This window comes from Corylus avellana, chromosome 10 (assembly GCF_965113065.1).
Source record: "Corylus avellana chromosome 10, dhCorAvel1.hap1.2, whole genome shotgun sequence".
NCBI classification, from domain to species: domain Eukaryota; kingdom Viridiplantae; phylum Streptophyta; class Magnoliopsida; order Fagales; family Betulaceae; genus Corylus; species Corylus avellana.
This window is the reverse complement of record NC_142499.1, coordinates 222,594-246,312: the sequence shown is the minus strand read 5'-3', so window position 1 is coordinate 246,312 and position 23,719 is coordinate 222,594. Positions and strand designations below refer to the sequence as shown.

Genomic DNA, 23,719 nt, shown 5'->3' with positions numbered 1-23,719 from the left:
AGAACAATCGGAGTTATGCCTTCACATATGCCTGAAACGAAAATAGTAGTGTGCCACGAAGGCCACAATATAGGATCAATTCTCAAATAAGCCCAAGTTCCTTCTCTTCCTCCTTTCTTGCAAAGCCAACCCTAGGCTCTATCAGCTTCAAAACCCACTCTAAACTGTAAATCCTTCTAAATTTCCTAAGGCATGCCTTAATATGCACTCAAAATAAAAAAGGGGTCGTCACTAAATGAATACCTATTAAAAGAGAATGCCTATTATAATTACTGACTAGCAAGGATAAAGAAAGAGGATTTAATGACATGACACACCGTGAAGATGCTCTGCCCAATAATGGACTCCAGTGCATCAATGCCAACCGTGGGCCAATAATTATGGATCATCCTCTAGAGGAATCCTAACCAAACCACAATTATAACATTCTCCAACTAAATGAGTTCTATATGATTGCAGTTAGAGAAAGATTACAAATACTCATATAACATCCAAAAGCCAAAATCAAAATCAGTACTCAAATTTAGAATCTTGAGTTCCCAACACAAAAAGAGAAGCAAATAAATAATACTACATGTTCTAAAACCTTCCTCTGCCCCTGAAGCCACCACCTCGTCCACCGCCTCTAGGAGGGCCACCCCTGCCACCCCTTGGACCGCCCCTTCCACGAAAGCCACCAAACCCACGGCCACCACCACCTCTACCACCACCTCTGAATCCACCACGACCACCTCTAGCTGCATGTGGCTGACCCCTACATCAACAATCCACCATAGTAATTAGACATGCACAAACTCAACAAAAAGTTCTTATGAACCATGACACAACTCGTATCTCCAAGAGTGTTCAAAGGCACGAGTTGGTATTCATTCATGACATCTAGTTTAACTCTTCAACCAGCATATGGGCTGGCATTCAGAGTGGTAAGCAATTCATATATGATACAATAACTAATCGACATCTTAATCAAGATAACAATAAGAATCAAGTTACTGATGGACTATACACAAGCCCTTGTTGCAGAAATCAAGAATGAATAAGCATGTTACAATTGACAACTGCAAACGATCAAATTCTTCAACAGCCATGATATGGAGTACATGAGTGAAAATGGCATTTGGGATAGCAGACAAGTCATACATTCAGTGATTATGAGGCGCACTTAAAGCGCAAAGAGCCAGAGAAAAAAATGCTTCTTACATCCCAAAATTATTAAGTGAGACCATCATATGGAGGCAATGAGTCATGACGATTATTCATTATTCAACATAACTCTCTTCAAAATTATTGGACATGAATGCGTAGAAGATAATATCTAGCACAAACACAACAGGGTTCTAACGGGAAACAAAGCCTTCTAACTAGCAAAGACACATACAAAAGGAGCGCCCCATGTACATATTCCCAGTTGGACATGGGTACAGGTCCAACACCCTACAATATACATCAGACAGCATTACATGTTGACACATGATCAACACCCCCAGACCTGATCTGCATTATTTTTCCTTCCATTTTCAAGTGTAAATGATTAACGATGTTGCTACAAATGACGGCTGCTACAAATGTCAACAAAATAGGATAAAAATAAATTTAACACTAAATTCTCATTTGCTAAGTTAAGCTACATGGAGAAAGAAAGAGTGTGTGTGTGTGCAACCTTTAATGAATGATTATATAGAACATCAATGGGCCCCTTGCCTTTTGCTTATAAGTTACTTTGACTACTAAGTTCTTCCTACTTACTCATTAATATCCTATGCATATAAATATACATGCATGCATGCATATGTCATATTTCATGAGGAAAAAAGTCCAGAAACCATCTATTATCTTCTGAATTGGCCAATAAGCTTGTGGAAATTCCTATATTAGATTTAATTCATAACTATAAGAAAAAGTAGCATATTTCTTGCACACAGGGAAAATTTTAAAACAATTTACAAATCCAAGGTATGCAAAACACCACATAAATCCCCTCACCCAAACGAGACAGTGATTTTCATCAAAATATGGGCAAGGAGAAAACATACTTTGGCTGTGGGAGGAATCTTGAAAGAGGCAAAAGCTTTGCTGGGTCAATGAAGAATTTATCCCCCTGTGAATATGATGTTGCAACAATGCCTTCCATCATTTTAATTGAAAATAACTGCATATTGAACAGGAAAATCATGTCACGCTTTGAAGTCTAACACAAAAGGTGCAAAGTACAAGCAATCGGCAACACAAAGGCACACAAGAGAACACACAGATTCATTGATGGGGCCAAAGATTTCATCAACTTTCCCGATCTGGGTCTTGTTCTGCAGATATATTGGGGCATTGAAGAAGGGTATCTTCTCATTCGTGAGCCTTGTGACTGCATCACCCTCGCAAGCATGAACGAACGAAGAAACCTCTGCAGATACCCAAACATATATTACTATAACATGATTAACAAACTTGACATGAATGAGGAAAAAAGTATAGGAGACGAGCATAAATCCCAATCTTAAAAATATAAAATTCATAGTAATACTAAGCACCTAAATTTGTATTGATAAGTAAATTCAATCTTTTGAGAAAGCGCAAAGGGAAGCAAGCCAAGTAAACAGGGAGTTGGCACCTAAATAATATAACTATAATGCATAGCCTTCTCTGAATTGATTTACGCTTCTAAAAGCAAGAAAACCAATCCAACATGCCAAGCAAAAACAGCTCCCAGTCCAAATGTGCCTGCTTTCGAGTTGAGTTCATCAAATTTAACAGTGTTAACACTAAAAGTCAAAAATACAGTTTAAACTTCATTTTCCTATAATTCCTTGGAAACCAAACACAATTTTTTTTTCCTAAGCTTCACACTACAACAGAAAAATAGAGCGATTCTAATAAACAAACAAATCAGTTCTTTGTTTTCTTTTCCGAAAAAAAAAAAAAAAAAAAAAAGTGCAGCAGAAAAGAGGTATTAAAAAAAGAAAGAACCACAAAACCCATGAGTTTTAGTTCCTCCGCCAAATATTTTCCTGTGTTTTCACAGCAACCGAACAGTAAAAAGAACAGACCTACGACTTCTTCCGGTGGGCCTTCGTCGCGAAACCCGCCGCCACGACCGCCTCTGCCTCTGAATCCGCCGCGTCCGCCATCTCGGCCACCCCTAAAACCACCGTCTCGTCCACCCCTAAAACCGCCGCCTCGGCCGCCGCCTCTCGGAGGTCGCATTGTTCACCGAATGAGCTGAGATTTGAAGAAAGCAGAAGAAGCGACTGCCCACTTTAAGAATACGGGTGCCTCGGCCCTCAGGGTTTAGGGTTTTGATGTTTTGTATTGCCTAATTCGTACTTGAAATGACTCAACTACCCTCACTGGCTTTTGCTTTGTAAAATGAGTGACTGGTCCAACTGTGTGTGGGTCGGAGGTTGGTCACAACTCACAAGGACTCGAGTTCACAATGAGGGTTTTTTGTTAAAAACAAAAATAATAAATGAGACTAAAAAATACAAGGAAAAAAAACAAGAGAAAAAAAATAAAAATAAAAATAAAAAAAACCGAAAATAAAAGTGAACAACTACAGAGGGATACTTTACCTATCAAGGATAGGTCTAAAAAATAAAAAAAAGACTAAAAATGCTTTCTTCAACTAAGTTGTGAGCGTGAAAGTTTGCACTCTAATAAACGTTGGATATTGATCAGCTGTGAAGCTTAGTAAACAACCCAATGAAATCCCCTTATGTCCTTCCAAAATGACGTTATCCAAGATTTGATTCAAGGTTGAGTTGGCCACAAGTAAAGCTGCTAAGACAAGTTAATTCGTGCTATATTTGTATAGTTACACAAAAACTAAATTATCCAATTAATATTGTATACTTTTGTCATAAACATTAATTACATCTATTGATAGCCCATTAATACCATGTCTATCAATTGAATGGACACAAATCTTCTTCATTTCAAGGTTCGCGATTTATTTTAGTTTTATTTCAAATAAAGAGAATCTAACACCAATTGAATATAATTGAAGCAAATGAGATAAAACACATAAAATACCTAAAGAAGAGACTAAAGAGACAGACTCAAAATGGAACCCTTTTTAACATGCATGCATGTCTCAAGGCCATTCCCAAATGGTAAAGGCAGCAACGACACATAATATACACAAATCCTTTTCTAAGTATGCTTCTCAAGTGCCACTTTCCTCCTATCACTAGAGCTTGGCAAGACTTGGGTCGCTCATCGCTGGATAGTCTAGTATGCCTTGGCTTCAATTTTATTTATTTATTTTTGGTAGGTTTTGGATTGCTTTAAGTTGTTTATTCGAATGCTAAAATTATGATTTGGCCTTAAAAGTTATACATTTTTTTAAATGCACCCCTTGCATATGATTTAAAAACCCAAACGTTTTTTTAACATTTTCAAGTCACAATTTTTTAAAATCGCACTTTTAAATAATAATTTTTTTGTAATTTTGTTTAAAACGCAAAGCCTACAGGCCCTCAGTGGTCTTGAGCATCGAGTTTTTCATTATATATCGACTTACCCCAAAAAATCCGTTCGAATTTCACATCAGTGTGTGCATGACACAGAAATCTCAGGCCGTTGTGAGGAAAAAACACTGCAATCAAACTTATAGGATTTGTTTTCCATTGAAAATAATTTAAAGCACATTGGCCATTATAAAACACAACTTTGGCTGCAATTTGGCAGGTTACTACCACTGTATTTATGTTTTTAACACACCTGTTACTCCCATTAGCTCGAGTTGGTTAAGGGTACATTGCTTTCCAACTCGATTCTTTTCTTTGACCTTTTTCATCTTTACATTCATATATGGGAAGCCTCAATTTTCTCTCACCTGTATGAGTAAGCTAACCCACCTATCCCCAAATCAAGCCTCAGGAAAACCCTCTCAGCCTTCAAAATTGACTCGCATCTTCTTCGGAGTCATGTAGCAAAAGATACACTCCATGAATTAGCAAACAGTCCGGCCATAACATATTGAAGCTATGTAGAGATTTTTCGACCATTTCTCCTGCATAAAGGATGTATAGCAAAGTCAAGATATGATTGAGCATTGATCATCTTGAGTTAATTTAACACACGCACCTCCCTTGATAAAGGAGCGTGCTCAGGACCCAACCCATTGAATTGCTTTTATGAGGAAGCAAAAAAGGGCATGCACCTACCTTTACATGGGTGCTTGGGAAAGCTGAGGTGCGCAGAGTTTCTTGAGTTTCATCCGCCAATTTACGCTTTGGTATGCTCAGTATAAAGGCTGCTTGATCAGCAGTAGCAGCCATTGATGTTATCCTATAACCACTTTCCCATCGCCGATGAATTCCCTCACTTGGATACAAAAAATCAAGCTCCACAACCTTGCACCAATAAGTCATTCAGGAACAGGAAGAAGAAATGAATCAGCTAAATCCACGTCAAGCATTAAAAGAATGATGTTCATACATTCATGAAGGCTTGAAAAGTTAATTCGACAGGAAGTCTTACCTGATCAGAAAACCCAGCATTCCTGGACATTACAACACCCCAGCGGCAGCCAGCAGTTGTCATGGATGTAACATGGAAACCTTCTTTCCACTTCTTATTTATCCACTTGAAAGGAAAAGATTCACTAACTTTGTAAGATTGCTGAGTATAAGGAGTTCCTGCAAAATATAGGAAACACATGAGACAACAAACGACATGCCTAGGAGATTGGCCATTTAAGGAGAAAAATAATACATGGAACAAGGGATGAGTTTTGTTGATCAATTTTGGGACGATATCCTAGTCAATTTTAAAGCAGGGATTGGCAATGACAGGCCCCAGCAACAAATCCTGCCTTGCATCCAAACTGGCATCTTCTAGAAGTATAGATAAACATCATAATGTAACTTTCAAAGTTTGTGATACAGTAGTAAACATGAAAAATATTTCATAAATTTAAAGCTGCGGGATTTATTTCATTGACAACAAGATTAAGGATTTCAAGTGTTGTAGGGTGTTGCCTCAGGAGGTACATCAAGATGCCGTTGGGTAAGGTCTCAAGTTCAAATCTTACCAATCAAAAAAAGTTTGAGATTAACACTTCAGGCCTATCACGAAACAAGATAAAATTACCATACCAAAATGACAATGCCGCTTAAAGATATAGCGCACAAGACAAGAAATGAAAATTCCAGACACAGCACCAACTGAAGACAATACGCAACAAACTGCTTGATGGAGCTTGGCCAAGGCAACAAAGACAATGACTGCACCATTGACTAGTGATACAGTCTAGATTGAAGGCACTTGGTGAATGAGCAGTATCAAATTGACATAGACGAGAAATGAAAAATAGGGAGGAAGATTGCTTACAAATACACACAAAAACATATTTAATTTAGCCATATCCATATTATTCTAGATAGAGTATTTAGTTACTAACCTTTGGACATAACAACCAAGGAACCCCCATTAGTTGCACCAGCTATTGAACTGATATAGAAATTCTTTTCCCATTGTTCCATAATCCAGTCCTGATGAGAATCCAAACATAGTAATAAAGACAGTCAATTAATCTACACATATACACACTCCAAAAGATGATAGCAACCAAGCTTTTTAAATAACAACCTTATGCAGGAATACTGCTGACAACTCGTACACCTGGGCAGAGAAACCCGTTCCAGCATCCATTATTAGGGCCCAGAGATTTGCTGCTGAGGCCACACAGCTGATATGTAATCCATCTTCATTACCCTTGTCTATGTGCTGACGCAGCCTTGTATCTGCTACATTGTAGTGATATCTGCAATCCAACAAATTCTTAGTGCCATGAAAAAGAATCCCTGAACCAGCCAGTGCGTCCAATAAGACAGGTAAAGTCAACATGTTCTTTCCAAGACTAATCTCAGCTACTAAAGCCAAACACCCGAGGTCTTCAATCTATTTCTCAGGGACACTGTCTTACGCGCTTTCTTGGAGCCAATAAGGGATTGTCAATGTCATAAAGCCTCAGGAAATTTAAAAACCCACCATTTACAGAAACGTTGCTAATTTCAAACATAGAACATATTTACTTTCTGAGACAAAGATGGCCATCCTATTGCATTCAAGCTCCAAACAAGCATGCATATATAAAGCACTCAAGTTCCAAAAAAGCATGCTTATATGCACATATCAGTTCACATATTTCTATACATGTACACATATACAGACATATTTGACAAGAAACAAATCCAAAGGAAAACGAGAAACAAGATGGAGGGTTTCCTTAAAATACAATATGTATCAAATTCATTATATAATTAGTTTAAAAATTAAAAAATTTGATAGTGATAGCCAAGAAACTTTCTCTGAAAATCTTTAGTTATGAAAAGCAACTCATAAATGAAAGGCAAAAGATCCACTACATAATCTTCGATAAGTTATATAGTGGGCCTCTTGCCTTTCGCTATATAATTAATTGCTTTAACCATCCAATGCCTTTCTCTATTGCAATAATATCCACCATTACCAAGAACAAAGTGTGTACACACACACACCGAGTACCAGAAAAATGTACAGTACTAATGAAATACGGTGGAAACTGTTAAGAAAAAAACAAAGTAACAACATATGTTACCACCATGCAGGAACTTCAGTCCAAAACTTTAAAACAGGACAGATAGATAATATTTTATGAGAAACACTAAAATATGAGCAAGTAGGTCATAAACCAGAACATGTCAAATTAAATTTGGATGTAAATTACCTCTGCTTCATGGGGCGACGTGCATTATACACTGAAATCCACTGGGTAGCAGGACTTCCTAATCGCACTTTTTTCTTTGGTTGCTCATCTTCTTCCAAATTTATAAGCAATCTCCCACGCTTTTGCCCAACCTATTTATGCAGAAGATGATACAAAATAGGTAAGAAGCCAAATATGCAATCCAACTCAAGACACACACATATGCATACATATATATACAGGCAGTATATATGCATTTTATCTATCCATCTATGTATAACACATGCATGCATATAGGAATGTATGTATGTAGCCAAGTGTGTAGACATGTAGACATATATATACACGCCATATAAATGCATTTTATCTATATATATTGTGTGTGTGTGCGTGTGTGTGTGAGGATGACAATAACCTTAAGAGCTCCATCAATTCTTATTGGTCTTAATTGTGTGCATGGTTCAATCAGGCTATCAAAAAGCGATATCAGCTTCGAATAATTTGGCTCCTCGTCAAATTTCATCTCAGTAACAGCTTCAAGGAACTGCTTGAAAGGGGCCGGACAAAAGCAGCACATTAACTCTGGAGAAATCCCCATCTTTTTCTTACAAACAAGAAAACTTTTGTTATCTCCCTGTAAATTTCAAAACAACAAAAGATAGATAAGAACGATATAAAATTAAACAAAGGCTCAAGATTAAGGTGTCCAAGCAATACAACAAAAGGTACCTGATATCCCTGCCAAGGCAACCTTCCTTTTATGAGAAATATCAATGTGTAAGCTAATGATTCAAGATCATCCCTTCGACTCCCTGTCCGACCCAAATGTGCATGTACACTTGCATACCTTATTGTTCCCCTGCCAAAAGAGATATGCATTCAATATATAGAATTTAGCATACAATAGGGAATATTATACAACCTACAAACCTGAATATGTCAGGCCTCTGATCATATTCAACATGTTGACCAGATGATGCATCTTTCCATCTGGATGCTGTAATAGAAGTGTGTTAATGGCACCAGAAATAAATACTAACAGTTTGCTTGATTGACATTCTACTAGAGAAGATAAAAGTGAAGAAAATAGTGGAAATTATTTTCCCTTGTTTGGTAATAGCAAGAAAGCAACTGAATTTGAAATAAATATCGTAATTATACCTAACTTTCTATCTTTGGACTGCGGCTTATGTGTCCCCTATGTCGATTAATTATAATGATTTCCTTGTTTGTTTTTCTCTATCTAGTTAGGTGATTCCTTTTGTATACTTCCGGCGTGCTTGGGGCGCCTTACGCTTTTAATAAGATTGAATTATTACTTATAAAAAAAAAAGTTATTATACCTAACTTTCTCTCAAAATCTTACCTATTTGGAGAGAAAATTTTGGTGGGTCCATTAGGATAATGCTGACATATTTCCCTCACTTTTTTTCTTTTCTCTCCCCCTGACAAACCAAACACTAAAAAAAAATCCAAAAATTCTCTTATTTTCTTTTTTCTAGGGGTGAACCAAACATAAGGTGAGGATCTAAAAATCTAAAAAGTATGAAATCGTGGCAGGGAAAGAAAGAAAAGAAAAAGAACTCACTGCATTATGGAATGCACTTAACATAGACACTATGGGAAGAACACACAGTAGTAGGGATGAAAGACTTCAAAAAGGACAACATACCCAAACCAAGATCTATAAGATATAGCTTCTTCTCATCAGGTGTTCCAGGCTGACCAAGTAAGAAGTTCTCTGGCTTCACATCTCCATGCACAAACCTTGTTCAAGAATAGGATGAACATTTATTATTGCAAATTAGTTGCAACTTTGACAAACAGAGAAGACAATAGGGTGGAACATAAGAAAGAATGAAAGCATCATGCCCTACCCCTTCAAGTGAAGCTTCTCAAGAATTGATATTGCCTCCACCGCGATGCAAGCAGCCATATTTGGTGACATCCTGTTGCAGATATAAACCGATCAAAAAGGAAAAATTTAAAATAACAATAATAATAGATATAGAATAACAGAATTGTGTATTCATTGGTAAGTAAGGGAGAGAGTCAATATCTTACGATTGCCCAAGAGAATTCCAAACATCCCACAGACTTGGCCCAAGTATGTCCATGACCTGATATATAGTAATCTCCGTCAAACACAAGTTTGGAAATCCTGACCATAAGGAGCTCCAAATCAAATCTCACCAGAATGTAAAACTCTCCTTGGCGGCCCTTGTAATGAACCCAAGGAATTCCATAACATCCATTTAGAGTACTTTTTAATATCCCAATGAAAACAGGAAGGCAAAGAGAAAATAGGCAAGAATCAGATCATTAATTCAAAAGGTTTAAAGCTTAACAAATATAGCCTTAATAAGCCTATCCAGAGAGTAAAGAGACACAACTTACTTATACACTTGCCACTCATAAGGAGGACCATAATTGCAACCTTTACTATTTCGGTGCTCAAACTTCAATGCGACCTGTGAAAAGAATATTTAAGCCATCACATCTCCTGTGGTTCACTCTTGAGCGTCCTAAAAACCAAGGAAGAGAGAGAGAGAGAGAAAGAGATTAAAGTCTGACGTCATACCTCAATCGCATCAGCATCGGTGCCACCACTTACCTTTCTGCCAACATAGACTTGGCCAAAACCACCCTTACCCAGCTTCTTTTCTATCTTATATACAGGAGAATTACCTACTTTTACCTGCACACAACAACATAATCACCATCTCAATGTGAGACTACTTTTGTATGAACAACTAGACAACAAGAGATTCACTGATCAGAAACAAAGCTAATGCTACCTGAGCTAATTGAGTTAGCCGCAGAGTGACCTGACACAAGGGCCATGTTTATTAAAGTTTTTGTTTTCTCTCTTTTGTTTTTTGTTCTCGAGACAAATTCATTAACAAACTCCTAAAAAAACACAAAACACTTTTAAAAAACAGTTTTCGCATTTATGTCGCATCATAACACTTTTTCAAAAAACAAAAATTAAAAACACCCCTCAAAACGCATTAATAAACATTTTCTAATGTTATTTTGTAATCTCATTATTTTAAAACAGCCCATTCTATGTTAGTATGATGAGTGGCGTAAGAATGATGGAGAGAGACAAGTATTATCCCGGCAATAATAGTCATCTAAATACAATATAATGGGAATTAAGTAGTCATAATATTTCTATTGCTAAAAATAGCAAAACCACATTACTGCATATACATGCTCAAGATATGACATTAATGAAACCAAAAAGAGTAATAAGTAAACAGGACATACCCTTTCAGGAACAGGAGTTGTGCTTGCTTCCTCCTCGACCCCATTTACTTTCTCAGCGCTTCCGCCCTCCATTCCGACACCTATATCTGCCACTACCTCCACTTGATTAATAAGGGGTTCTGCTGCCACTCTTAAAGCAACAGCTTCAGGAAGAACCTCACAGGGTTCTGGATCTAAATCTATCAATCTAATGCCCCGGCCTCTACCTGCTGCAGTTGGCCTAGTTGGTATTGCCGGTGAAGTCCCTTTTGCTACAGCTGCGGCATTACCACCACCCCGTCCTCTTCCAGCACCAACTCTCCTTCTGGTCCTGTTTTGAGCAGGCAGTAACCAATTTTCTCCTTGGTCGATTGGTTGTGGGGTAGGGTAAAGATCATCAACCCGCTTTGATCTCCGGGCTCCACTTCTCAACTCTGGCATCCTCACCCCATGCAAATCACATTCAACTCAGTTCACCTTAATGGCAAAATCCCTTCAGATCTTTTTTTTTAATTAAGCAATAAGAATTTGTTGAAAAAATAAAAAAGGCGTGGCCCCAGATCCCTTAAGATCTTCTGCTGCCAAATACCGAAAAATAAAGTCAGTAAAAAAAATGACACATTGTGCTACTAAAGTTAGATAAACCCATAGAAAGAAAGCCATTTAGACAACAAAAATACGACCTTTAATACACTCTTTGGAAGGAAAATTACATTACCTAATTATTTTCTTTAATAAAGATGTAATAGATTTTGCATTGCAAAGATTATAGTGAATACATAGAATATATATATATATAAACGAACAAAAGAGGCAAAAACAAAAGCAGGAAAGAAGGGATGGCTCAGTTGCTGGCTTGTAGAGGATCAGAGAGCAATAGAATGAAAAGTAGCGTACTGAAAAAGTAATAGATACCAAAGAAAGATCTATTTTCGGCAAATATGCCCCAAAAGCTTATTTTCCTGACAATCAAGCAATAACAAAGCCAATGCACCTATATGCATATACAAACAAATCTAATCCGATTTTGGTATATACATTAACTTATTAAACCATATTGGAAAAAGGAAGAAAAAAAAAAAAAAATTTGACAGGTGATCAAGCACAACAAAACTACATCAACAAGCTGAATCGAAAGTAAATAATGATCAATGACATTCATCAAAATGAATAAAACCTACAAATTTAAAGTAAAAATAAAAGAAATCACATTTCTATTCCAAGCTTGAGGCCTCTAATCCGATCATTCAACCGCATAAAAATTCAAATATTTGAACAAATATTCAACCCGATGACTAAAAGCAAGCTCAACAGTGAAATGAACGATCAAGAACAAAATTTTAAAAAAAATAAAATAAAAAAATAAAAAATAAAAGAAGAAAGCACTCACAGATCGATCCCCGGAAACAGCAAAAAGCATAAGGATCGGGGCCGAAAACAAGCACGCAAGCAGCCCGATTAAAGAAAAGAGGAGCGATCGCGGTCGGATCTTCCCCTCGCTGTTGAGTAAACGTACGCACACATACCGATGAGAAGCGGAAACTGATAGTTAAGATGAGAAGAAGAGCGATTAGGTGGAGGTTTTTCTTTGGTAGTGATAACAGAGAAAAATGGAATGTAAATGTTGGTAATGTTAAAATGGTGATGATGGCGGTGGGCTTTGCGTTGCGTTGTGGTTGTATCTGCGTGTGCTCATCCTTGTCTTTTCCTTATCTTTCTCTCTTTTATCTAAATGCTTATGGTTATGGTTTTGTATCAAATCTCAAATATCAAATATCGATGTAACAATGCTGTAGCCTGTGGTCTTGGACTTGGGTGTCTACTTTTCGTATTATGGGGGAAACTAGGGGTATTCAAGTGCAAATCTGGCCTAGCAATGCCCACATTCTCTCTCTCTCTCTCTCTCTCCCTCTCTAAAAAAAAAATCAAGTTAGACGATTTTTATTATCATATCATTCAGTTATATGGCAGTTGATTAGCATAATATAGGTAAGATAAAAACGTGGTGTATATCATTACTCTTATTATAATGATGTACGTAACATTATGATAAATTGCGGAGTTAGTGTTTTAATTTATGATCTGTGTTTTGGTACATCGTTATCTTACCTTACTAACAGGTCAAGTATCGATCTGTCCTTATTGAAATAATATAGATTTAATTATTGATCGGCAACAGCAATGCCACGTTAAATAAATTAAATAGTTTTAAATAAAAGTGTGGTTTCTAACTCGTATTGAATTACCACCCATCCTAAAAAATTAAGTAAACAAAGACTAAAAAATTTGATCATTGAATATTCAAACATTGGCTTTGAGCCTTTGAGATAAGTAAATATAATTACTTAAAAAAAAAAAAAAAAATTGATTAGCAATTTCACAATAGCAAAGTAGGATAAAAATATAATAAAAAAGTGGTGTATATCATTAATCTTATTATCATGCTATGTAGTATTATGATAAATTGTGGAGTCAATGTTTAAATTTATGGTATGTGTTTTGGTACAATATAAATTGAGTAATTATATAAACCACACTTTTATTACATCATTATCTCACCTTAGTAATATGGCAAATATAGATTAGTCTTTTGATTACCCTTGTTAAAATAATATATATTCAATTACTGCTTGGCAATGCCACCTCAACAAAATTGAATAGTAGTGAATAAAAGTGTAGTTTATAACTCCTATTAAATTATCACCCATCTTAAAAAATTTAAGCTAGTAAAGAATAATAAAATTGATCATTTAATACTCAAACACAGGCTTTGAGATAAGTAAATATAATTACTTAAAAAAATATAAATTGATTAGCAATTGCGCATTAGCAAGGTAGGATAAAAATAAGATAAAAACGTGGTGTATATCGTTACCCTTCTTATAATGCTAAGTCCCTTGTTATAATGCTAAGTAGCATTTGTGTAGTCAATGTTTGAATTTATGATCTATGTTCCCGTACTATATTAAATGAGTAGCGATATAATCCACACATTTATCACATCATTATCTCACCTTGGTAACATGGCAGTATCGATTAGTTATTTGATTAGCCCGTGTTAAAATAATTTATATATTCAATTACGGATTGGCAATGCCACCTCAAACAATTTTTGTTTTTGAAAGAAATTCATTATGATATCATTCATGAATAATCAAAAGTATAAAAACTCTTATAATCACAAGAGCATCAAGCTCTTAAATTCCTAGCCAAAGCTAAAATATTACACGTCATTGAGGTCAAAATCATACAAATCTTACAGTGAAAGCCTATGACGTCTACATCCGCTATCCTATGCCCAATCTTTAGCTTATAGAATAGATCTGCCCAATACATATTCAATTTAGGACATAGGTAGCCATTCTCGAAGAATGAGCAAAAGCACCATACTAAAACTAGTCATTCTCGACCCAAAAGGCCAAAAAATTATTCACATCATATGCCCAAACGCCAGGACAATAAGACAAGCAAGAAAATACAGGGGAAAACAAAAACAACAAAGACCCACAACACAACAGCACCATCGGAACAAAGAGATGAGGAGGCTGCCGGTGGTGCGAACAAAAAAGGGCGAAGGAGAGGTGCAATGGAGATCGGCAGCACAGTGGAGATGGCAAGGCGAAGTCATGACGAGCGTTGTGCATAGGGTCACCGAAAACGGAACAAAAGGGGTGGGGGGAGGAGCAATGCGGCTCTCCCTAGAGAGAGCTAGCCTCAAACAAGTTGAATAGTAGTGAATACAAGTGTGGTTTCTAATTCCTATTAAATCACTGCCCATCCTAAACATTTAAGTTAATAAAAGAATAATAAATTTGATAATTTAATACTCGCATTGGCTTTGAGATAAGTAAACATTATTCCTTCTTTTTTAAAAAATATAAGTTGATTATCAATTTCACATTAGTAAAGTAAGATAAAAACGTGATGTATATCATTACTCTTATTATAGAGTAAAGCTATAAGTCTTCCTACAGTCCTCCTAGAGTCATCCCAAATGTGATGTGACTTTTAAAATTACCGTTGAATTTGAGATGTGATTTATTGACTTTTGATCTATTGGTAATTTTAAAAGTCATATCACACTTGAGATGATTCTAAAAATGCTTTTAGCATTACTCATTATTATTATGCTACGTAGTATTTGTGGAATCAATGTTTGAGTTTATGATCTATGTTCTGGTACCACTATATTAAATGAATAAAGATATAAACCACCATTGTATCACATTATTATCTCACATTACTAATATGACAATGTCAATCAGTATTTTGAATTGAAAAAAATATATGTTTACTAATTGGCAATGCCAAGTCAAACAAATCGAATAGTAGTGAATAAAAGTGTGACTTCTAACTCATATTAAATTATCACCCACCATGTTCCTAAGGGGTAGCTAAATCGGCTATGGACCACGCCTAATAAAGCGAAGGTCACTAGTTCGAATCTCCCTTTCCCATTCCCTTGTGTGGATATATAAAAAAAAGAAAAAAAATTATCACCCATCCTAAAAAATTAAGTTAATAAAGAGTAATAAATTTGATAATTTAATATTCAAACATTGGCTTTGAGATTGGTTTTCAACTTTTCATGCAGTGGCGGAGAGAAGCAGGGGCGACCTGGGGGGAGGTCGCCCCTGGTAAATTTTTTTATTTTTTTTTTAAATATTTTTTTGGCTGAATTGTCTACTGCCCCAGGTAACAAAATTTTGTTTTTTTAAAAATAAAAAATAAAAAAGTAAAAAACTCCTCCAGCTGTTTCGGTTTCACATTAAAAAAAAAGAAAAAAAAAAAAAGAAAAAGAGTCAAGAAATTTAATGTTTATTTATCAATATTTGGCATTTTGTTTATCTTATTCTAAAACAATATTGTTGTTGTTTTTTTTTTGATGCGTTTTATATAGTACTTTGGGATTTTTTTCAAGCATCAACAAGTTTTAGAAGATTATTACCAATCTTAGATTTGTTCTTTTTATTCATTCATTTTAGGCTAATAGATATCGGAATATGCTAATAATTTTATAATTTTTATTATAATATCATTAGAGTATGAGAAGTAAACAATTATTAAAACAATACTTCGTAGCAAAATGAAAGATAAATTTCTTAAAGATAATTTACTTGTCTACATTGAAAGGAGAATTATTGAAAGCTTCGATTCAGATTTAATACTTAATGATTTTGTTTCTCTAAGACTACATAGAATGCGATTTTGTTTCTCTAAGACTACATAGAATGCAATTTTAGACACTTTGTATTTTGTATTTTTCTTTACTTTTGTACTAGTGCATACATGGTAACTAATATATCAATTTAGCATATAAATATGCTTTTTGTGATACATATATTGTGGTATAATTTTTTTTTTTATTATTGTATTTACCATATTATAATAAAAATATAATATATAAAGAGAAAAAAAATTATTTATCATTATGTTTTATTATTTTATTGACGCTCCCGGTAAAATCAACTCCTGGATCCGCCACTGTTTTCATGGGTTCAAACCAGAGGCACTTTTGTTTTGTCAAAGAACAAAAAAGTTGCTGCATTAGCCTATGGCTGTCTTATCTTTGAACGATGGTCAACGGTTGATTATATCTACGGTTTTTGTTCATAAAAATAAATAGTTTGGCAAGGCTATGATCAGAATTATCGGACTTTGTATTTATCACCAATTATTATAATTTATGAAATAATATAATTATAAATTTATATTGTGTTTAATTTCCTCGTACCAACAACGTGACAAGTCAATATAACACAAGAATATATATATATATACACAATAATATATTGAATTATAAATATATTTTATACGAACATATACTACTTTTCTCTTTCTATTATTGTTGATAGGTTGTCTCGTATTATCTTTTCCTTTCTCCTTCCTTCTCTTCTCTCCTTTTATTTATTTATTTATTTTTATTTTTATTTATTTTTATTTTTTGTTTCCTGGTAATTATATACTATATCAATAAATTATACCAAATGCTGACTGCTGACTAATGCGATTGCAAAGATAATTATAATTTTGTTGTTGGCTTCATTTTTTAAGTCCAAGTGATCAACTGTCCCATAATAGTAGAAAAATGATAGCACCAAAAGATTTAGGGTTGGAATTACACTATTTATATTTATGTTTTAATATTTGAGCATTCTAATGCGCTATAAACATATTTAACTAATTATTTAAAGCTTTTTAGGCATTATATTGACTTATTTAAAGCCCTAAACGATTAAATCATTAAAATTAAAGTTAGAGATTTTACAAAGTAATTCTTCTTTTAGAACACTTAAAACTTCAAGATCAAGAGCCCACCTATTGAATACTTCAAACGCTCAAAAACCCACACAAAGATCCTTAGAAAATACTTAAGAATGAGTTTTAGGGAGTAAGGTGAGAATTGTTACGAGCAAAAGTGAAATGAGATTACTAATTTTTAGGCCCAAAAGTCTGAATGATCGACCAAGCCATAGAGCTCGATCAATTGACATGTGTCACCCAATTTGGGGGGCCAAGTTTTGCCATGTCAGCAAAACTTGGACACCACTTATGCCACGCCAGCAGTTAATGGGCTTCAAGATTGCAATGCTCGATCAACTGAGCTCCTTCTAGCAGCATGATTAGTTTGCTTTCTTGGTATATATGTTTTCGACACCTTATAAACAAGTATTTTAATATTTGTTTTCATGCATTTTGAAAATATTTTTATACTATTTTATGTGACCAAATTCTTCAATTGTTTACAAGTTGAGCTGTACAATGAATAGTGTTCAAGACCTAGAGAAATAAGAAATGTCAAAAAAAGAAGAAGAAGAGAGAAACAAGAGTACAAATAAAATAATGAATAAAATGTAAAATTGGTTTTCGTGGAGTAGTATGCAAAAAAATAATTTAGTCTCCGGCACTAAAAGTTTCTGTTAAGTGTCATATTAATGCCGATAACATAGCGATACATGTAACTCTTAATAAAAAAAAATATAACTATATAAAATATAAAAAAGGAAAAATTATATATATATATATATATATATATATATATATACTTTTTTGTTAACCATTTTAACTAAAAATGCAAAATGACTAAAATCATTGGGATGCTCTAACCATTCTCACTCTCTGCGAACACTGGAAACAAGACAAAACAAAACTACACAAATATCAGACCAAACAACCGACATGGCCTCGCCACAGGTTCGGAGCCCCGAGCTGAGGAAGGACTCGGTGACGAAGCGATGGGTCGTATTCTCGCCAGCCAGGGCCAAGAGACCCTCCGATTTCAAGTCCAAATCACCCACCACCCAATCCCAACAGCAGCAGGAGTGCCCCTTCTGCCTCGGCCACGAGCATGAGTGTGCCCCGGAGATCTTCCGGGTCCCGTCGAGCTCCGGCCTACCCTGGAAGATCCGGGTCATCGAGAATCTCTACCCGGCTCTCAGCCGCACTCTCGGTGACCCCTTTGCTCAAAACAACAACCCTAACGCTAGCGGTGGTGTTGGTCAGGTTTTGGGAGGGTTTGGGTTTCATGACGTGGTAATTGAGACCCCTGTTCACTCGGTTCAGCTCTCGGATCTGTCGCCTCAGGAGCTCGGCGAGGTTCTTCTCGCCTACAAGAAGCGAATCCAGCAGCTTGCCACCCATGATGCCATCAAATATGTGCAGGTTTTGGCCGTGCTTCAAAGTTTGGAGATTTATGGGTTTGCAAATTTGTTGTGTGCGTGTGTTTCAGTTGATTTTTTTTTAATGAGCTGTAGCTGAATTGTATCTGTGTATGTCTATATGGATGAATGCGATTATTGGTATGCAATTTTCGCGTGTTTGAGTCTCTCTTTTGCATGAATTAATCCGATTATTGTTTTCGTAATTGGGTTTTTTGTATGAATATTCGGTATATGAAATTCCTGCTAGCACACATACATAAATAAATATTTTAGCAAATGAGATGTTGCTGTCAGCTGAATTGTTATAACTTATGGGCGTGACGACTAGGTTTGTGTATATTTTTATATACTTTTGCAAATAGTACACAGCTTAATCTGATAGGGGTTGCGTTTTATTGATTGCAGGTGTTTAAAAACTATGGTGCTTCAGCTGGGGCGTCTATGAGCCACTCTCACAGTCAAATATTGGCTCTTCCAGTTGTTCCTCCCACTGTTTCTACCCGACTTGACAGTGCGAAGGAGTTTTTCCATGAGACTGGGAAATGTAGTCTTTGTGAAGTACGAGTGGAGGACCTCTTGATTGATGAATCATCCCATTTTATTTCCATTGCTCCTTTTGCTGCTTCGTTTCCTTTTGAGATATGGATTATTCCCCGTCATCACTCCTCTCATTTCCATGAACTGGATGATGCAAAGGTAATAATTAATTGCCCTTTTGGTTTTAGTTAATTTGCAGCTCCATCTTTGGGTCAATATAAGCTTAAGTTTAGCTGTATGACTTGGTCTAGTTGAAGAACTTAATCAATATATGCATGTGATGTTATTGTATTTTTTTTATTAAAAAAAAAAGGGAAAGAAAGAGGGAGTTACTCTAAATGTAATGCTAAAAATTCTATTATCTTTTAAGATATATTATGATACTAGCTAGCTTTTTTAGCTTGGTTTCTAGACGATTCTGTTGCACCACTGATCCCCTAAAACTGTTCAAAGTATGGTGGGTGATGTCTTTGAGTATTGGTCAAGCTGTAGCAGTGGAACATGTTGACATATTTTTTTTCCTCTGGGACATGTCGATAATTATTGGTTGAAGAACATTGATAGCAATTGTTTCTATATTGATTATGGGGGAGAAAGAAGAGGAAAAAGGTCATTTGAACTTTAGGGCTAGGGGGAAAGACATCATAAATGAAAACTTTAAATAATCTTAGCTATACTAGGAAGTTAGTGATTTGGCTTTCCTGTAGTTGTATGCTTCTAGATATATGATAATTCTTGCTTGCTCTTCTGATCATAATGAAAGTAAGGGACACATAGTCTTTAGCTGGATGAGTTTTGCTGCATATAAACTTTTTCATTGTTTACTGAAGAACTCTGCATGTTTGCTTATCTAGATGTATTGAGAGCCTGAGTAAGTTATATACTGAGCTTGTACCATAGTTCCAGGGCCTTGCCATAGCTCGAAATATGTTGCTTCTTCCTGATTATCTTGACAGAGTCTTTTTCATGTGCACTTCTGCAGGCAGTTGATCTTGGTAGTTTACTGAAACTCATGCTCAGGAAGATGTCATTTCAGTTGAACAATCCACCATTCAATTTTATGATTCACACTTCACCACTTCAGGTTCCCGATTCGCAGCTACCTCACATTCATTGGTTTTTACAGATAGTTCCTCAATTAACCGGGATAGGGGGGTTTGAACTAGGATCCGGGTGTTATATAAATCCTGTATTTCCAGAGGATGCTGCTAAAGTTCTGAGGGAAGTACATATTCCAGAATAGGGAAGTAAGACAATAACAATAACCAATTATTAAAAATAATTTAATGGGAGAAGAGTGTTACTCTGTCTGAGGTAGTCTGCCCGTGATTTTGTATCAATGGCCCCATTTTTTGTTTTGTTTTTTTTGTTTTTTGGTTATCTCATGTTATCCCATGTTATCCCATGTCTTGGGCCTTCACGTAAGACCTTATAGTCCAATGCATATGTAAAGAACTACATAGTTGCAATTCAGACTCTGTTTGGGAACTGGTGTCTTGAATGATAATTTCAATATTATATGAGGATAGCGAATCTTTGGTAAGTTAAAGTAGTTTTGGGGAAAATGTGGCATGAATCATGATGGTTCCTAACAATTTTCTACGCTGTATATTGTGTTGTTCATAAAGAGGTTTAAATTTGGATATACTAATTCTTTACCCCTGTGAAATCAAATTTTACCACTTTGTGGTGCTCATCATGATGTTTTTCTGCGCAGATTAAATCTTGTCGTCCCAGTTAGTAGAATTTAGAAAAGGAAGAACTATTTTCTTCTAAAAGAAGTGTTTTGCTTGATTGACTCTTTTTCTCTTAACACCTTTCCCTTAAAGGCAGCACAATCATTTTCTACGTTGTACGACCCCCTGAAGTCTGTAAGTCATGCATGTGCCTCGTACTGGTAACTGTTAATAAGAACATAAAGAAGACAAACCTAATCGAGTGCTTTTAATTCCTTAAAAAGATGTGTATGTTTAATTGAGTGTTTTAAAAGTGTGTTTTTTATTTTTATTTTTATTTTTTGGTATTGTGTTCTTAAAACAATTTTTCTCAACACACGGCGAGATTGGATGTAGATTTTGGAAGCGATCTATCCTCCTAGATTCCCCAACTTCGCGTTGAGGGTATAACAATGCGAGTAATAGTCTTGGTAGCTAAAGACTCAGGATTCTCAAGCAATGCCTTGTTAAAGCTTTTTAGATCATAAGACTCAGGATTCTCAAGCAATGCCTTGTTAAAGCTTTTTAGATCACAAAACCCTCAACCCCATTGACATTTTGCATTTTTCATATTCGCCCAATAAATTTACTCAATAATAGATCTTCGCTTATGTTCTCGAAAGGTAGCTCAATCGATAGGGATTATGTCTAATGAAGCAGAGACACTAATTTAAATTCTCCTCTCCCCTCTTGTGTAGACATATAAAAAAAAAAAAAAAAAAAATAGATCTTCGCTTCCTTGTCCATACAACTGATTGCTTACCAACATCCCAAAAACCCTTTTTGGGCTAGAGAGGAAGGCCATGGCCCAAGTGGAAACCTCTTGGACTTGGTTTAAGCCCAACCCAGATTTAAAAAGACTCAAAATCAAGGAATAAAAGGACATACGTGTCCCCTACACGTGTCATTACTCATTAGGGTTTCAGACGAAGGAACCAGAAACTCCCATGAAACAACCAAAAAAAAAAGACAGCATAATAAAATATTAAAAAAAAACCTATTATAGTATTATGGCAGTAGGCAGCGGTGCGGTTCTAATCACTGCATTACCACATTTACGTGGGCAGTGCGTGTACATGTCATTAATATTTGAAGTATAATTGAATTAATACACTAAAAAAAAAAAAAAAACACCTCTCTCTCTCTCTCTCTCTCGTCTTTCTTGTCTCTTAAACCCCAAACCGAAGCACACGTTTGGTTTATAGGCGGCTACCTCTTCTACAAGCGCCTCTTTATATAAATCTTCTTTTTACTCTCTCTGAGACCCTCTCTGTTTCTCACTACTTCTCCCACCGTTGATCCGACCATGTCTGGCGTTGCTCCGCCGCCCGATCGTATCCTTCCTACCTACCCTCATCTGGGTATGCTTTTATTTGTGTCTATATATTGGCTGGACTGTGTTTTTGAATCTCTTTTCTGGGTTTTGTTGGGTTTTCGATAAGACGTGTGTATGTGTTTGGGGTTTGATTAGATATTTTTCGTAAGCGTAATCTGTGTTCTATAGCTCTGGTGTTTATGGATTTGTAAAGTTCAACAAACTTTCCTGGTTCTAATTGGCATCTGAAACTATATGCGTACATCTCGAATTATATTGTGTTCAGTTATATATTACTATGGCTTGAAAAGACTCGGTTTTTGTGCTACGAAATTGATTTTCCTAAGATACGTCTTTTCCTTTACAATTGCTGTAACAGAAGCTGCAGATTTACTGCAGAGTTTGTCATTAGACTCTGAGCCTGAGAGACTCGAAGTTACTGAGCCTGCAAAGAAGGTAGCTTCACAATTTTTTATTGATTCATGTCAATTTATTGGGAATTTAGTATATGTGAACGTGAATATAGTATGTTTGGGTTATATGTATTATTGACTTGTTGTATATAACCTTCTGCTGCGTAGTATGGGCTGGTGGATTCCAGTGACCCCGTTAAGGGTATGGCCAAGCCATTGAACCCAAACGCCAGCAACTTCTCTAATGGATACCAGCCTTCTGCCTATTATTATGGAGGTAAGGTAAGCTGTTATTATCAGGATAATGCTATATTAGGTCTTTCTTAAGGTTTTTCTCTCTCGAATTGTATGTTTACCTTAAATTTTCGAAAGATTCACTATTCTATGATTTTTCTTTCACCTGCAATTTGACATGCTGGTGTGATCTGTTCCTTCAGGTTATGATAATCAAGGTAACGAGTGGAACGGTTACTCTAAATATGTCAATCCTGATGGTGGAATGGCTCATGTAAGTTCTACCTATTACACTTTTCTATGTTCTTCATATTTATGCTTAAATTTGGAGGTTTATAAAAAACTTATGAGTACATTACTCAAAACTTATAAAGATCTTCCACATTGTATTTTGTGGAAAGTTAGTTGCTTTCAAATATGCATTTTTGGATATAACTGACTAACTGACGGTTTGATGAGCGTATTTTGCTTTGTTCTCTTATTTTTAAGAGTTTCATATATTTTGTTCTCCTCCTTTCTTTTCTATTTGTTTAGAAGTTGTATTTGTTACCTGGAATTTGTTTTCTTCATTAACAGAATTTTGGCAGTCTTTTGAGTATTGTTTTTTATGTCTTTTTTTTTGTTTTTGTTTTTCCTGGGGGCGGTTTACAGAGTGTTTATGGTGATAATAGCTCTTTCATGTATCACCAAGGTTATGGTTACTCACCATATGCAACGTATCCCTCGCCTGGTTCACCTGCTCCTACCATGGGGCAGGATGGTCAACTGTATGGGCCACAACATTACCAGTACCCTATTCCTTATCATCAAGCATCTGCCCAAACTACCAGGCCTTATCCACCGAGTCAAGTTAATGTGCCTCAGCGAGAAATTTCAACTTCAGTTGCAGCTGATCAAGTGCCTCTGTC

General features: G+C 35.8%; 4 protein-coding genes across 6 annotated transcripts; 2 read left to right on the top strand and 2 right to left on the bottom strand.

The window, feature by feature from the left end:
• Window positions 1-403: 403 nt before the first annotated feature.
• LOC132192099 (H/ACA ribonucleoprotein complex subunit 1-like protein 2) lies at window positions 404-3,310 on the bottom strand. Its single transcript, XM_059607315.2, has 4 exons — window positions 3,042-3,310; window positions 2,250-2,398; window positions 2,034-2,149; window positions 404-754 (listed from the first exon to the last, which is right to left on the bottom strand). The coding sequence occupies exons 1-4, from the start codon at window positions 3,196-3,198 to the stop codon at window positions 580-582; spliced, it is 597 nt and encodes a 198-aa protein (XP_059463298.1). The 5' UTR covers window positions 3,199-3,310; the 3' UTR covers window positions 404-579.
• Window positions 3,311-4,582: 1,272 nt separating this feature from the next.
• Window positions 4,583-12,714, bottom strand: LOC132191511 (casein kinase 1-like protein HD16). Its single transcript, XM_059606565.2, has 17 exons — window positions 12,327-12,714; window positions 10,958-11,514; window positions 10,266-10,382; window positions 10,082-10,155; window positions 9,878-9,947; window positions 9,749-9,804; window positions 9,562-9,633; window positions 9,357-9,451; window positions 8,615-8,681; window positions 8,414-8,543; window positions 8,100-8,318; window positions 7,706-7,836; window positions 6,586-6,760; window positions 6,398-6,488; window positions 5,476-5,633; window positions 5,160-5,348; window positions 4,583-5,005 (listed from the first exon to the last, which is right to left on the bottom strand). Exons 2-17 carry the CDS (start codon window positions 11,375-11,377, stop codon window positions 4,946-4,948), a joined length of 2,124 nt encoding a protein of 707 aa, XP_059462548.1. The 5' UTR covers window positions 11,378-11,514; window positions 12,327-12,714; the 3' UTR covers window positions 4,583-4,945.
• A 5,302-nt stretch (window positions 12,715-18,016) lies between these two features.
• On the top strand, window positions 18,017-20,668 carry LOC132191771 (putative galactose-1-phosphate uridyltransferase). Its single transcript, XM_059606862.2, has 3 exons — window positions 18,017-18,598; window positions 19,003-19,293; window positions 20,117-20,668. The coding sequence occupies exons 1-3, from the start codon at window positions 18,116-18,118 to the stop codon at window positions 20,375-20,377; spliced, it is 1,035 nt and encodes a 344-aa protein (XP_059462845.2). The 5' UTR covers window positions 18,017-18,115; the 3' UTR covers window positions 20,378-20,668.
• A 1,314-nt stretch (window positions 20,669-21,982) lies between these two features.
• LOC132192027 (YTH domain-containing protein ECT4) lies at window positions 21,983-23,719 on the top strand (the record flags this gene model as incomplete). Of its 3 annotated transcripts, none has more annotated exon segments than XM_088511106.1 (5): window positions 21,983-22,183; window positions 22,544-22,620; window positions 22,746-22,854; window positions 23,015-23,085; window positions 23,463-23,719. In XM_088511106.1, coding segments are annotated over 5 exon segments (542 nt in total), but the record flags the coding sequence as incomplete, so codon positions are not given.

What these genes read in the sequence shown, in the direction of transcription:
- LOC132192099 (XM_059607315.2), bottom strand. Translation starts at nt 3,198, where the DNA reads ATGCGACCTCCGAGAGGCGGCGGCCGAGGCGGCGGTTTTAGGGGTGGA. An exon ending in TTGGCCCCATCAATGAATCT is followed by an intron (nt 2,150 to 2,249) that starts GTGTGTTCTCTT and finishes TTCAATATGCAG; the next exon opens with TTATTTTCAATTAAAATGAT. An exon ending in AGATTCCTCCCACAGCCAAA is followed by an intron (nt 755 to 2,033) that starts GTATGTTTTCTC and finishes TTGTTGATGTAG; the next exon opens with GGGTCAGCCACATGCAGCTA.
- LOC132191511 (XM_059606565.2), bottom strand. Translation starts at nt 11,377, where the DNA reads ATGCCAGAGTTGAGAAGTGGAGCCCGGAGATCAAAGCGGGTTGATGAT. An exon ending in CCGATGCTGATGCGATTGAG is followed by an intron (nt 10,156 to 10,265) that starts GTATGACGTCAG and finishes TTCTTTTCACAG; the next exon opens with GTCGCATTGAAGTTTGAGCA. An exon ending in CAGAGGCCTGACATATTCAG is followed by an intron (nt 8,544 to 8,614) that starts GTTTGTAGGTTG and finishes CTCTTTTGGCAG; the next exon opens with GGGAACAATAAGGTATGCAA.
- LOC132191771 (XM_059606862.2), top strand. Translation starts at nt 18,116, where the DNA reads ATGGCCTCGCCACAGGTTCGGAGCCCCGAGCTGAGGAAGGACTCGGTG. An exon ending in ATGCCATCAAATATGTGCAG is followed by an intron (nt 18,599 to 19,002) that starts GTTTTGGCCGTG and finishes TATTGATTGCAG; the next exon opens with GTGTTTAAAAACTATGGTGC. An exon ending in ATGAACTGGATGATGCAAAG is followed by an intron (nt 19,294 to 20,116) that starts GTAATAATTAAT and finishes GCACTTCTGCAG; the next exon opens with GCAGTTGATCTTGGTAGTTT.